This window comes from Staurois parvus, unplaced genomic scaffold (assembly GCF_062004578.1).
Source record: "Staurois parvus isolate SC_StPar_1 unplaced genomic scaffold, SC_StPar_1.0 ptg000022l, whole genome shotgun sequence".
NCBI classification, from domain to species: Eukaryota; Metazoa; Chordata; class Amphibia; order Anura; family Ranidae; genus Staurois; species Staurois parvus.
Window position 1 is genome coordinate 3,558,240 of NW_028317818.1, and position 14,261 is coordinate 3,572,500.

A 14,261-nucleotide genomic window follows, 5' to 3' on the forward strand; every position below is an offset into this window, starting at 1 on the left:
TTAAATTGTAGAAAAAAAACCCAGAAATAAATATACTGACATTTTTATTGTATATCTTTTAGGTAGATCTATGGGAAGCAATGTAAGAAGTCATTCTAGATCTAAGACTAAAAATGTGGTGAGTCAAATTTACCCATTCATAGTGTTTAAACGTATGTCAGAATATGCTGCTCTAATATAAAATCATATGTTTTTTGCTTGGGTTGAATTTTACTGCATGGAGTTGAAAAGGTGCTCAGTAGCTGGGAGCTTCTAATTTAGCCTACGAAAGTACTTTGTAGTGACTGATGTTTAAAACCTTATAGTGACTGTTGTGAGCTGTGCTCATGTGACAAAGCAAATGGATGCACCTTAATACTGAGCTTAGCATCTAATACCTCCTTCTTGTACCCATGCCCGGTCACCAAGCACCAGTTCTGACAGAGCTGAGAGAAGGGGAGAAAGTCACAAGATCCTGGCTCCTGGAAGTACTTTTTTTTTTTGTTTTGTTTTGTTTTGTTTTGTTTTCTCTTTCCCTCTCCCTCTTCTTTCTGCAAAACTTCTGGGATGGATCAGAGCGTGACACCTTAGCACCCACCATGGTAAATACAGTGGAGACTGGGGGGTGAGGAGGGTGTATGGTGTTAGTTCACCAGTTCATATTTTTTTTTTTTTTCTGAAAAGATGAGCTAACTATGGAGAGGTGAGTATATAAAGGGAATATGTTAGGCATTAAAATGAGCCTGTTGATCCCCCCCCCCCCCCCCCCCACATGGATATCTGTTAAAAAATATTTAGTGCCATGCTACCCTCACTAAACTCAGTTCACAGAAAACACATTCAATAATCAAGTGACACACTATTTTGCCAAAAGTATTGGGACGCCTCTTTACACTCACATGAACGTTAATGGCATCCCAGTCTTAGTCTGTAGGGTTCAATATTGACTTGGCATTACTTTTACACAAACCAATTAAGATACATTTACTGTTGTGTTTCTTTGTGTTTGGGTGTTTTTGTTTTTTTTGCCAAAGGCATAACAGAATACTTTTTGTTCTAAATTTAATGAAGAAATTAAATTTTTTTTTTTTTTTTTTCCCTTTTAATTGGATATCCATACCAGACCCTTATCCGAGCATGCAGGCCCTCCTGAACCATACCTGGCCACATTTCTTCAACATGGCAGGTTGCTTTGTCTCCATGTTGATGGGGACAAGGGCTTCTTCCCCACAACCCTGGGCAGTAGTTTTTGGGGTCTGTGGTCGGGCCCCCCCCCCGGTGTTAATGAGTACTGACAGCTGAGTCATCAGTTGTTAAGGATGCTGGTGACTGGCTGCTGCTTATAGCCAGCTATATAATGCTAAACGCAGGCAAAAAGCCTGAAAGAAAATGCTCATATAAGCAATTTTTATCCAGTGTTTGTTGTGTGTGGGGTTTTATTTTTTTTTGTTTGTTTTTTTTTTCAGCTCCCAGTTTGCATGGAGTCGAACGGTTAAAAACACTCACAATCAGAGTAGTAAAAGCACGTTAAACGAATTCAATCTATGTGAACCAAATGGATAGCATCAATTGCACAGCTCAACTTTAGTCTCGTGAATCCTGAGCACCCATTAGCATGATGGCATCATTAAAATTGTAGACTCCGCGCACGTCCTTCATTGGGACTTCACACCCCAAACAGCGCCTCTTTTCATATTTTGGGAGAAAAAAATATGTCCCAATCTCATAGATTTGAGCGGAAGGAATATCAAGAAGATAGGGATTTTGAACATAATAGAATTGCTCCTTTTAAGGGAAGTTTACATGGAGAAACCAAGAGCCCCTTTTTTAGAGAAATGGAGAACCTCCCTATGGGAGAGAAATATAAATCCCTTAAATGGAAGGACATTTGGGGGAAGAAGAAAAGTGAGGATGGAGAGCATTCAGAAAATTACAAACAAAAAAACTTCAATTAGGGGAGGGGATTTTCAATTAAGTAGAATTAAAAGTTTCAGGCTGAGGATTGAAATGTGCCCCCTGGACACCTTTTGCTTTAGAAGAGGAAAGGGAAGCATAAAAACCGCACTAAAATGTTTAGGCACACTATGCATTTTGGTGTTCATTTATTTTACTGACCAGAATATAATTTTTTTTTTTTTGCCTGGCCATTGGAATGAATGAATGTTCAAGTACTAAAGGCATGTAGCGTTTAGGTGCATCTTGAATGGGTGTGTGTGTGTGTGGGTTTTTTTTTTCTCTTTCTTCTTCCCCAAAATGCTCCTCTCCTGAACTCGCAAGTGTTGGGGTTTTTTCTGCCTCTAATGGCCTATAAACACCTACTGTATGTGTGCAAAAACACATAGGCTAACATAGAGGGGCGCTTAGAGGTTGCAAAAAAAAAAAAAACAACTTCAAGTGCCGCTAACATCTGCATTTCTACTGTTCTGTGTGTGTATGAGGCCTTCTACAATATTCTTGTTATCCTTTTTAATAGTCCTTGCAGATGCTTAACCAGTACCTTATTGTTAACTATTGTTGCCAGGCTACCTTAAATGTTCATAGTGTTCCTAAGACCCACCTCCTAGTGGGAAGAATTGATATAAAATGTTTGTTAGTAATTTTCTGATATTGTTGATGCTTGATTTACACATATATATTTTAGCGTTAAATTTTTTTAAAATGTTATACCTTCAAAATGTGTGGCTGTAGGGCTTTCTTTATCAAAGAAAAATAGACGGTATAATAGCCATAATATTCTTAGTGCAGCCGCTGATTGACAGAACATTTTTTTCAATATCTCCCTTCAACTGAAGTAAATTTTAAGGAGCCCATGGACTGATCAAAATTTGACCAGTCCTTGCTGGACCTACCGAATTCCAGTCATTGTACAGCTTTATCATTTTTTTTAACTTTTTTACTTTGTATTCAGCTAGGTAGTGAAGTATGGTCTGCCAGTTAAGGCACTGTTGTAGGGGATTGAAGGAAAGATTTACTGTTAAGAGTAACTTATTATACATATGTACCATTATACCTCATGTATTCTTCCCCTTCTTCTTTTTTTTTTTTTTAAGAATGACTATGATAAACAGAGTGACTTTGATGAGAAGCATGATGATTATTTATTATATCTCCAACAGAAAAACCGGTAAGGTGCAAAGAAAATTGTCTTTTAATTTAAATAGCTGAAAGCAGGATAAACTGTTACATTTTATAGTATACATGGTGCAAGGATTCAACCTATGTCTGTAGCCCCTGTCCTCATTATTTCCACCCTCTCTGGGAGAAATAAAGCTCCAGACACCGAAGTGTGCAAGCTAAATCTCTGAAAGGTTAATGCATGACAAGAACTGTTATACAAAACTCAGTAGGCTTTGCTTAATCTCAGGATGGCCAATGAAACATTCCGTTCTTATCAATATAGTTACACGAAGAACAGAAACTGCAAATAGTTGAGAGATCCCATATAAGGTAGTTCCGTTTGCAGAAATGAAACTAGTCTAAGGAAACGAGAGAAGTTACAAAACCAAAACTAACTGTTCACACATCTATAAATGGAGGCATTATACAAAATGGATGGCAGTTAATAAGACATATTTCCTTACAGTTCCTCTTTTGTCACATAGTGACAACAGATCAAGTTTCACTGTTGTTTTTTTCCAATATGAATCCGGGTTCTTTAAAAACGTGTTACAAATGCACATGCAAAGTTTAGCAACAACATTAAATATATATGTTTTAGTAAAAAACAACAAAATCAGCATACTTACTTTCTTAAACCATCGAGCTTGTAACACATTTACCTGGGCTCTATGATTCTCAATGACTTCATAGCAGTCTGGGATCTCAGCAGATGTGTTATGTATCCATGTACAACACTCATAGTCAGTAGTAGACTCGCACAACTCAGTTAATGATGTACCCATTTGTTCTATTTCCATTTCATTCATGAGCACCTGTTTCCTCAATTCAACATTCAAAAAAAAAAAACATCTGTAGTTATGTTTCCTAGGGGTTTTTTTTTTTTTTTTTTGTTCTTAGTTGTATTTATTTGTACAACTCCCAACACTTCAAATTTAGGCCTTGTAACATTTATAAAGATGATACTCCGATAACCATAAACATTGATTTCACATATTTTGGTGCAGCATACAAAAGAATGTTCATGGTTTCGGGGTGGAGCATACTGCAAACCCAACAACTCTCAATTCCCGAGAGCTTGGCATACCTATACTTAAATTTCAGTAGTGACATATTTTCAGTCAATGATCTTTTCGGCTCTTTTTTTTTTTTTTTTTTTTTTTTTAATTCAGTGTCATTCACAGTCTTACTGTTGTGGCCACAGATTGGTGGCCATTCTCCTTGGTGATAGTAGCAGTAGCTAGCCTAGAAAGCCATTGAAAAAGTTATCACTGAGAGATAACCTGATCAAAAGAAAATTCTTCCAGGCTGTCTCTGGATGAAGCCGCATCCTGAAGATTGGAGGGTGTTTATTGGTCCGTCTCCTTTCCTTATTCCATCTATTGCTCTTGGTTCTTTGGTGGTTCTGGGATCCAGACATTGGAATCAGCAGTCAGAACTGCGGTTCTCATCACAGCCATCACTATGGTAGGATTCCTGTATGATGGATCTGTGGTCTTGTGTCTGTGAAAGTCCTTAATCCAATTCACCCGTACAATCCAGGAGATCGGGTAGTGGTTATCTGTGGGGAAAAAAAGAGAGACATCACCGTATACGCCATTCGACACCCTAATCAATTCCTGCATATGTCTTTCCTGGATTAATTCTAAATCACCTGGCATAACTACCAAAGGACATCTGGCAGATACACCTCCCATCCCTTAAATGTCCCACCTGTTACCTTCCTTATTTTCTCTTTTTTAGGGTCCTATTTGCCTTTTCTGCATGAGCATAACTCTGTGGATGGTAGGGTATGTGGAACTTCCAGTCAATACTCATCAGTTTGCTTACCTAGTGTGTAACCTTTGAGGTAAATGTTGGTCCTATGTCCAAGTCTATACTTACCAGACATCCCTATTGAGGGATGACTTCCTTTGCAAAAAATCTTTTTTTTATTTTATTTTATCTCACTACCTGTCAACCCCAATGTCCTATGCCATAGAACTGTGCACTGTGACGTGGGAGTCCTGTTATACCTCTCTTTGGCATTAGATCATTTGCATATAATGTCAACCCTTTTGTTGCATATCTATTCTGGGAGTGGTGTCCTCTTGTATTACCTGAACACAATCATGTTCTTCAGGTGGATTATCAGTTTCACCCTTTATCCCTAGCAAACAATTTAACATAGCTAACGGACCTGAATTAGAACCTGCATATTTCACTTCCAAATTAGCAGTTGATGTCAAAATTACTTCATAACCACTTGCCCTTTATTCTGTCATGTACTGCGTAGTAAGTTTCTTAAGGACATGCAGTACATGATGGGCAGTGTGAAGAATGGTATATACTGTGTATCGTGTGGAATGGATGTAATCAATGAAGGCACATCTGGGACAATGGGTGAAATTGGAATGAGATTATTATGGCCCTGAAATCTTGCACTAAACGGGAAGTACCATCAATCTCCTTGTGACAAAGGATACTGCTTTTGTTATACTGGTCCAGGTTTGAGTCTGACCTTGTATATAGAGAATATACCCTACATCTAGCTTACAGTTGGCACAGATTTCAGCCTTCACTTTCTCTAAATCTTTCATGCTCACAAACCAGTGAGATGACTCCATGTGCACCCTTCCCTTCTTGCTTACTCGGATTGTGGCCTTGAATTTTCCCAACAGATCTCTGCCTAGCAAATTGACAGGGAATCCTGGTAAGATTTTGAAAGAATGTTTCACTGTGGAACCTTTCCTGTGAGAGTCTGAAATACTCAAAGGAGGTGTTTCCCAGGTTTTGGCACATGTCCCAGTGATACCAGCTGAAGGCTCACATTCTACTCTTGTCCCCTTTTTTTCTGTTGCTACCTCTTTCTCTAGGATTATAACTATGTTGTAACCCCTGAAAATATGCTTTGTTGGTGGATTTGGAGACCTCAAAACATCCAGAGGTGTCTTTCTCCATCACTTGTTTTTCAAACGTACCTGCATCCATCTCTGTGCAGTTTGAAATAGGATGTCTTGCCAACAGCAAAATTTCAGGTATTTATCCTGCCATCAAGGTTTGGAGAGATATAGATAGAGATATATATATATATTCAATTATTAATTTTCTTTTACAAAGAGCTTTATAGAATATTAAGCAAAGATAAACAAACATTCGGAGCATAGATTCAATGACCAACAATTATAAATTGTATTAAATGAAGGGAAGCTGGTTCAAGCCATGCATCGATAAAGGCATAAGCTGAAAAGTTTACATAGGTGCCCTGTAGGAAAGGATGGGGGAAGGGGTTGGAAGGGAACGGTTAACAAACCTTTGTGGGTCAATGATAATGTAAACTCTAAAGGGAAGTTTTGCTACATCAACATTATAGAAAACAGGAGAGGCACGAGAAGAGGCCTCTCCAAAAAATAGTACATGTTCATAACCTAGAGTTTATAAAGAAATCTAGATTGCATAGATAGTATTGAGGATGTAGCGCATAAGACAGCAAGCACAATCTGTAAAATATGTTTGACAGATTGAACAGGAGGGTAGGAAAAGAGAAACAGTAGAGGGACATGTACAACACAAACAACAACAGAAGGGGGGGAAAAAAAAAAGGGAGGGAGGGGATCACAGCAAAATCCATCCTCATATCGACAGAAGGGACTGGTCGAATCTTGAGGGTTGAGCTATATCCAGCCAGGGACGCCATATCTGCAGAAATTTTGTATGGGTATCCAACAATATGGCCGTCAGTTTTTCATTAACCATTATGAAGTTCATCCGGTTTTTGACATCCTCAAAACTAAGGACAGGAGTCTTCCAAGCCCTCGCAATTGTCAATTTAGTTGCCATAAATAAGTGTGATGCCAGCTGCCGTTCAAAACGGAGAAGGCCCTCCAGTGGTTTAAATAGAAGCGCTTCATACGGGTTACGCTTAATGTCTGTGTGAAGGATAGTGCGGAGGAGGGCATACACCCTAATCCATAATCTGCTTACTTTAGGGCAAGTCCACCAGATGTGAGCCATGGTACCCAATTGTTGGCATCCCCGAAAACAGACCGGGGAATATGTAGGGATAAAACTAGCTAGACGAGCAGGCGTATAATACCATCGGTATAGAATTTTGTAGGCATTCTCAAGGATAATGACATTCCTAGAACATTTAGATAATGTTTGGGTCATGTTCTGCCTGTCCTGTTGATCCAAGGTCCCCCCTAATTCAGACTGCCAACGCTGATGATAGGAGCGAACCGGAGGGGTTCTATAAGATATAATGGAAGAATAAATCAAGGAGATCAAACCCGGGGCGTGAGGTCTATGTCTGCACTGGCTTTCAAAGGGGGACAGACGATAAGGTCCCGGATGCGTACGTATTAGTGTATTAATAAAGTGACGAGGTTGAAAATAACCAAAATGTTCTCGGAGAGGGATGTTTTAAGAAGAGCGCAGAGCGTCAAAGGTAATTCTAGTGGGAGATGTGAGTGAACATCATAAAAACCATGCACCTGCCACCAGGCAAACTGTCTAGGATTATCCCTACCCAGAGGGAATAATGGGTTATGCAATAGACGTAACAGCGGCAGGTGAGGAGAGATAAGGCCAGCGGAATATTTGATAGAATCCCAAAGACATAGCGGAAGCGTCAGGCTAAGGGTAGATGGATCTTGAGAGATACTAAGCCATGGCAAGGAGGAGAGCGGTATCGGTGAGAGTCCATCATATCTACAACAGCCCACAGGGGGAAAGTGGTGAGATGCATGAACGTGAGCTAAGGGGGCAATGTTAGCCACCAAATAGTAAGACTGGAGATTTGGAACAGATAACCCGCCCGCACTCCGTTGCGCGAATAAGATATGTTTGCTAATTCTGGGTCGAGAGGAGCTCCAAATAAAGGACAGAAGTTTTCGCTGATGGATACGCAATATATGCGAAGGTACTGGTACTGTCAAAACATGAAATAGGTAAAGTAGTTTAGGGAGATAGGTCATACGGATTGCATTAATTCTGCCGAACCATGAAAGCGGGAAATGAGACCAAGAGGACAATAGCTCGGTCAACTCATGAAAGACAGTGGGAAAGTTAGCCTGATACAGTCCGTCATATGTCGGGGTAAGCTTAATTCCTAGATATGGTAAGGCTGAAAGCCATTGAAAAGGGAACGTTTGCTTCAAAGTAGTCAAAAGTGATGGTGGGAGGGTAACTGACATAGCTTTTGATTTAGCTGGGTTGACATGCAAACCTGAAAGGGTTGCAAAGGAATCAAGAACTGCGAGCAAATTGGGCAAAGTAACCCCTGGGTTCGAGATTGACAATAGTATGTCATCTGCAAACAGACAATTTATGTTGGGAGCCTGCCACATCAATCCCCTTAATATCAGGATGTATACAAATGGCTTCTGCCAACGGTTCCAAGGCTAAGATAAAACGTGAAGGGGAAAGTGGGCAACCTTGTCTAGTGCCTCTGGCAACCGAGAACGTAGAAGACTCAAATCTGTAGTATATAAGCTTCGCTTGAGGGGATGTGTATAGCGAAGAGATCCATCGTAAGAAGGAAGGGCCAAAGCGGTGAAGGAACGATAGGAGATACGGCCAGGATAAAGTGTCAAAGGCCTTATTGATGTCCAAGGATAAGAGCATCATATCGAGTTTACGAGTATGGGCCAAATGTTGCAATTGTAAAATACGTCTGATAGCATCTCCGGCCTGCCTGTGCGTCAATTATTAATTTCATGTTCTGCTGTGAACACTCTGTCTCTTCATTGCTGTCTTCTCCTCCTCCCTTCCACATGTCAAAGCTGCGCTAGAAATGTCCTATATTTAAAAAAAAAAGCCGCCAGAACCATACTTAGGATATACTATGTCAAAGCGTTAATAAACTAACTTGTGAAGTGCTATATGTGAAAGTGAAAAATACATAGTCATAATATACAACATAAAATAAATAAGTCCAAATATCCTTTATAAGTGACTTCCACCAAGTGCATAGAGTGACCGGTAAAAGTGCGATCCTCTTCACAGGTTCAATGTAGTCTAAATCTAAGCCACGGCATGTGTTTCACCAACCACTCTGAGGCTTACCAGAGAGACTGTGACCCTCCATGAGAGATGTGGAACACAGCGTTTGTATAACAATCCAGAAGTGATTGCAAACAAACTTGATAACCTCATATCAGGTCATCTCCCATTTCACAAAATAAGGTGCAAAGTAAGCCCCTACCTGTAAGGCCCACAGTGCGTGTGATGATGTTACTATCAGCATCAGAAAGCTTTGCCCTGTTTTTTTTTTTTTTCATGCAAATTTTAGGTCTGAAGATTAGTTTAAAACCACCAAACATTGTATGTACTGTATGTTTTCTGAAAGCAGACTGCTTGGAGAATAAAATTGTGGTAGCTCTAATGTTATGTTACATCAAATGAGCACACATTTTAATTAAAAGTACGCTAAATATAATTTTAGTGCAAACACAATGGGGGGGGGGGGGGATTTACTAAAATTGGTTCACTTAGAATCTGGTGCAGCTGTGCATGGTAGTCAGCTTCTAACCTCAGCTTGTTATATTAAGTTTTGGCAATAAAACCTGGAAGTTGATTGGTTTCTATGCAGAAGTGCACCTAATTTTACACACTCCATCTTTCTATAGTAAATAAACCCCAATATTTGGTTAAAAGATAAGGTTGCACCAAGTAATTAGGTACCCAGCATGTCAAGCCTTAAAATTGCTTGCGAAGCTGCAACAAACTTTGGTACCCAAAATTATCACTACATGACTCTTTAAAAGCTCTTACAGTTTCAGTCAAGTGTTAACTGAGTTATGTTCCTAGAACTATTGCTGTCACCCCAGCATTTGCAGCAATTACATAACTGGTATAAATAAACAGAAAAAGCAGTGCTAAAAAGAATAAATATCAATATATTCTTTTTAGCTCTGCTTTTTCTGTTTTATTCCTTCAACTAGTATCATAGTTGCACAGCGGCTGCTTAGTTTAATTTATTATTTACTAAGTGTTACTAAACCCAAGACCCTGCATCCACTATATCTGGTCTCCCACAGAACATGGAAGTACAATACTTTTAGTAAATATAAACTTCCAAATACCTTTTCTCATCAGCAGTTAGAGCAGTCTTGTGGCTTCTATCTGTGTCTAGCCCAGCACTAGCTAAAGGTTGAAAGAAGCGGGTTTTTTTTTTTTTTTTTTTTTTCTTTCTGCTCTAGGATGGAAATCCCCTGACCTCTGTCTGGACAGTGCTGATTGGTCCTGTGCTGATCACATGCACTCTCCCAAGAATAAGAAGGGGGAAAAAAAACACTCTAGCAATATACACCAAACTGAGCATGTGCATGCCTACGGTTCAGGCTAGAGATAAGTGGTTGGTCGCTTGAAAAAGGGGGTGGAACAGAGAAGAAACCTTCCAGCTGCTGGAGAGAGAGATGGACAGGACATAGCAATACCACTGTTTGAGACTAGTCATAGGAGGTAATTACCAAGTTAGAGTGGCACCTGCTTATCTATGGCCAATGTAAGATCTTTTGGATCTTAATGAATTTGCTTACTTACATCCTGCAAATGTAAAAGAAGGTTAACAAGCTTAATAAATTATTACCTATAGCAAGCCAGCATTATGGTTGCTTGATAAGCTTGTAAATAGTTAATGCATGACTTTCTTCTCTGAAATGCCTTATTAGATTTACATTCTGTTAGCGATATGGGGGTTGTTAAAGTATAACTAAAGGTAAAACTTTTTTTTTTTTATATTGCTGTCTATGCCCCCATGAAGGAGATTCACCCTTCAATTTGTCCTGTTTTACCATTATCATTGAAAGTAAAAGAAAATCCTAAATTCTGGGTTGTCCCCAGAAAAGTAATGGAGAGGAAATCTTCCAATGGGGGACACCCAATGAATTCCCTTAATTTACAGGGATTTCTTCTCACTTCCTGTTTGGCTATGGGACCGGAAGTGAAGGAACATCTCCACAATGGGACACAGATGGCAAAAAAGAATGGACTGGACTGGGTTTATAAACCCTCTCCTTGCTCTATCCAAAATGGGGGAAAAAAAAAGTTTTGCCTATAGTTCTACTTTAATTCTGTTGCTGGTATTATTTACGAAAGCTTGCATTTATTTTTTAGGGTACAGAATATTAGCAAAGCAAAGGATCCTACACAAGTCAAATTAGAACATCTGGAACAAGGATTTTCTGTCTATATAAATGGAGCAAATGCGGAGTTGAGAAAACATTACAGCACACACAATTTAGCAAGAGGTGATTTAAAATCACGAGGCGAGAAAGGTGGGTATTGTTTTCAAGAGCAAATATGAATGCTGTTACATGATTCCTGTTAGCTGCTCTTTGTCAAAGTTGTAAATTGAGAAATGCAGCATAGTTTCCAGGTTGATAAATATAAAATTCAACTTGGACACACTGTCAACTTGTCCATGTCTCTGCAAACAGGCCCCCTCAACCCTGTTGTACACTCTATGCCAGCACTCCCTTGCTGTTCCTGCCCCCGTCCAGGGTACCTGAAAAACATATCTGGTTATCCTTCCCCAAAATGAAAGATCAATGAATATACACTGTATTGAAACACCCCCTCCAAATCATTGGATTCAGACGTTCCAATCCCCTCCATGGCCACAAGTGTATAAAATCATGCACTTAGGCATGCAGACTGCATCTACAAACATTTTGTGAAAGAATGGATTGCTTTCAGGAGCTCAGTTAATTCAAGTGTGGTACTGTGATAGGTTGCCACCTGTGCAATAAGTCCATCTGTGAAATTTCATTGCTACTAAATATTCCACAGACAACTGTTAGTGGTATTATAACAAAGTGGAAGCAACTGGGAACAAGAGCAACTTAGCCATGAAGTTGTAGGGCACGTAAAATGACAGTGGGGTTAGCGCAGGCTGAAGTGCACAGAAGTCGCCAACTGTCTGCAGAGTCAATTGTTAAAGGCCTCCAAACTTCATGTGGCTTTCAGATTAGCACAACAGTGCATAGAGCGCTTCATGGAATGGGTTTCCATGGCCGAGTAGCTGCATCCAAGCCTTACATCACCAAGTGCAATGCAAAGCATCGGATGCAGTGGTGTAAAGCACGCCGCCTCTGAACTCTAGAGCAGAGGAGACTTGTTCTTTGGAGTGATGAATCACTCTTCTCTGTCTGGCGATCCAATGGACGTGTCTGGTTTTGGTTTTGGAATACGGTACTTGCCTGACTGCATTTTGCTAAGTGTAAAGTTTGGTGGAGGGGGGATTATGGTGTAGAGTTGTTTTTCAGGGGTTAGGCTTGGCCCCTTTTGTTCCAGTGACGGGAACAAGGTGTCGGCATACTAAAACATTATGGACAATTTCATGCTCCCAACTCTGTAGGAGCAGTTTGGGGATGGCCCCTTCCGGTTTTAACATGACTGCGCACTAGTGCACAATGCAAGGTCCAGAAAGACATTGATGAGTGAGTTTGGGATGGAGGTACTTGACTGGCCTGCACACCTGAACCTGATTTAGAACACCTTTGGGATTAACTAGAGCGGATACTGCGAGCCAGGCTTTCTCGTCCAACATCCGTGCCTGACATCACAAATGCGCTTCTGGAAAAATGGTCGAACATTCCTATAGACACACTCCTAAACCTTGTGGACAGCCTTCCCAGAAGAGTTGAAGCTGTTATAGCTGCAAAGGGTGGGCCAACTCAATACTGAACCCTACGGACTTGGGATGCCATTGAAGTTCATGTGTGTGTAAAGGCAGGCATCCCAATACTTTGGGCAATATAGTGTAATTCAGGTGTACTCAAAAAATGTTAAGAAATAGATAAATACGAATATCCAAATATTTCCTAGATTGGTATATATTTTTTTTTTTTTACGATTTTTATATTGCTATGTTGATTTGCCTCCAAATGGATATATCTGATACGCTGTTTGTGAAGCATATTAACTCCATTTAGGACAGATACACCAAAATTAGAAAAATAAATCCCATTTATTACAAACAAATAAATATGGGGTTGCAAAACCCCAAATTATAAAAACAAATTATTAACCATATTCTGGATACATTATATGCCCCAATCTCTTGCAACTGTATATCTATTACAAAATGGTATTATAAATTGTTACTCAAAAATACTCCACACATACTAAAAGATGGGTTATGCTCAACATCTTAAACCCAAAGTGTCTGAAAAAGGTACCTCATCCGTAATTAAGCATTTACAGAGAACATGACAGCAGAAACAAAACTTTATTGATTTAAAATGGCATATAAACACAATAACATTAACCCAATATAAAAGAATATTGTGGGTCAGAGGTGGTAACTATGGATCCAATGAATCAAATGTTATCCACATGATATCAATCTAAATCATTAGTAATTACATTATATGAATATACTTATTGATTGATAGGACTGAGAGCTCTCAGAGAAGAGGGACAGACAAAGAGAGTAAGAAAAGAAAAAAAAAAAGAGTGGCCACTAAAAAAATGCAGCTGCTATATTGATATATTTCTCTCTGGTCCTTGCTCATTTTGTGTAAAGATGTGCGGGATAAGCTGCAGAGATCCAAAATGTAATGGAGGTCAAGCAAAATAAGCTGATAGACCTAGAAATGACCAAATGGTGATTTCACTGGATCAATCACATTGAGCTATCCTTAATGTATATGTATGGTTGTAGAGTGCCCCTGTCTGGAAAGGAGCAGTTAATGTAATCCTGAGGAGGACAGTGAGATGTGAAGACTGCATATGGATGTAAATCTACGTTCTATATATGTATAGACAGATACCTCCCTCATACATAAAGCCGCTTGAAGTTGGTATGATTCCATGCAGGTGATCGTCAATCATGCAGGTGCAGAAAGCATATCTCATAAATGGTGCAGTGAAGATCGCCACCTTTCATTCCATAAATGCAAAGTATAGTCCCTCTTGTCAAGGTATAAGAGCAGGTATACTTACAGTATCAGTCCATGATATATAGACACATCATAGATCCAGGACCCAAGACCCCGCCTGACCGGTTTTGCCAGACCCCCCCCCCCCCCCCCCCGGCTGTATCAGAGGCTGATATCAGGTTTGAGTTCATCTGGCTTTTTAAGGACTTAAAATGGCCACCACGGATGAGGTGCGCATGCGCCATGCGTGCTGACATCATGACACACGCTAATGACCTCATGTGTGACGTAATTGCGCTG

The 14,261-nt window shown here is 39.8% G+C and overlaps 1 protein-coding gene across 1 annotated transcript in view; it reads left to right on the top strand.

The window, feature by feature from the left end:
• The window catches only part of KATNIP (katanin interacting protein), a 179,715-nt gene that overhangs the window by 2,512 nt on the left and 162,942 nt on the right, over positions 1–14,261 (top strand). The window contains exons 2-4 of the mRNA XM_089691998.1: positions 63–118; positions 3,030–3,103; positions 11,194–11,354. Of these exons, the coding sequence (XP_089548124.1) occupies positions 63–118; positions 3,030–3,103; positions 11,194–11,354 (291 nt within the window). The remainder of the gene's footprint in view (positions 1–62; positions 119–3,029; positions 3,104–11,193; positions 11,355–14,261) is intronic.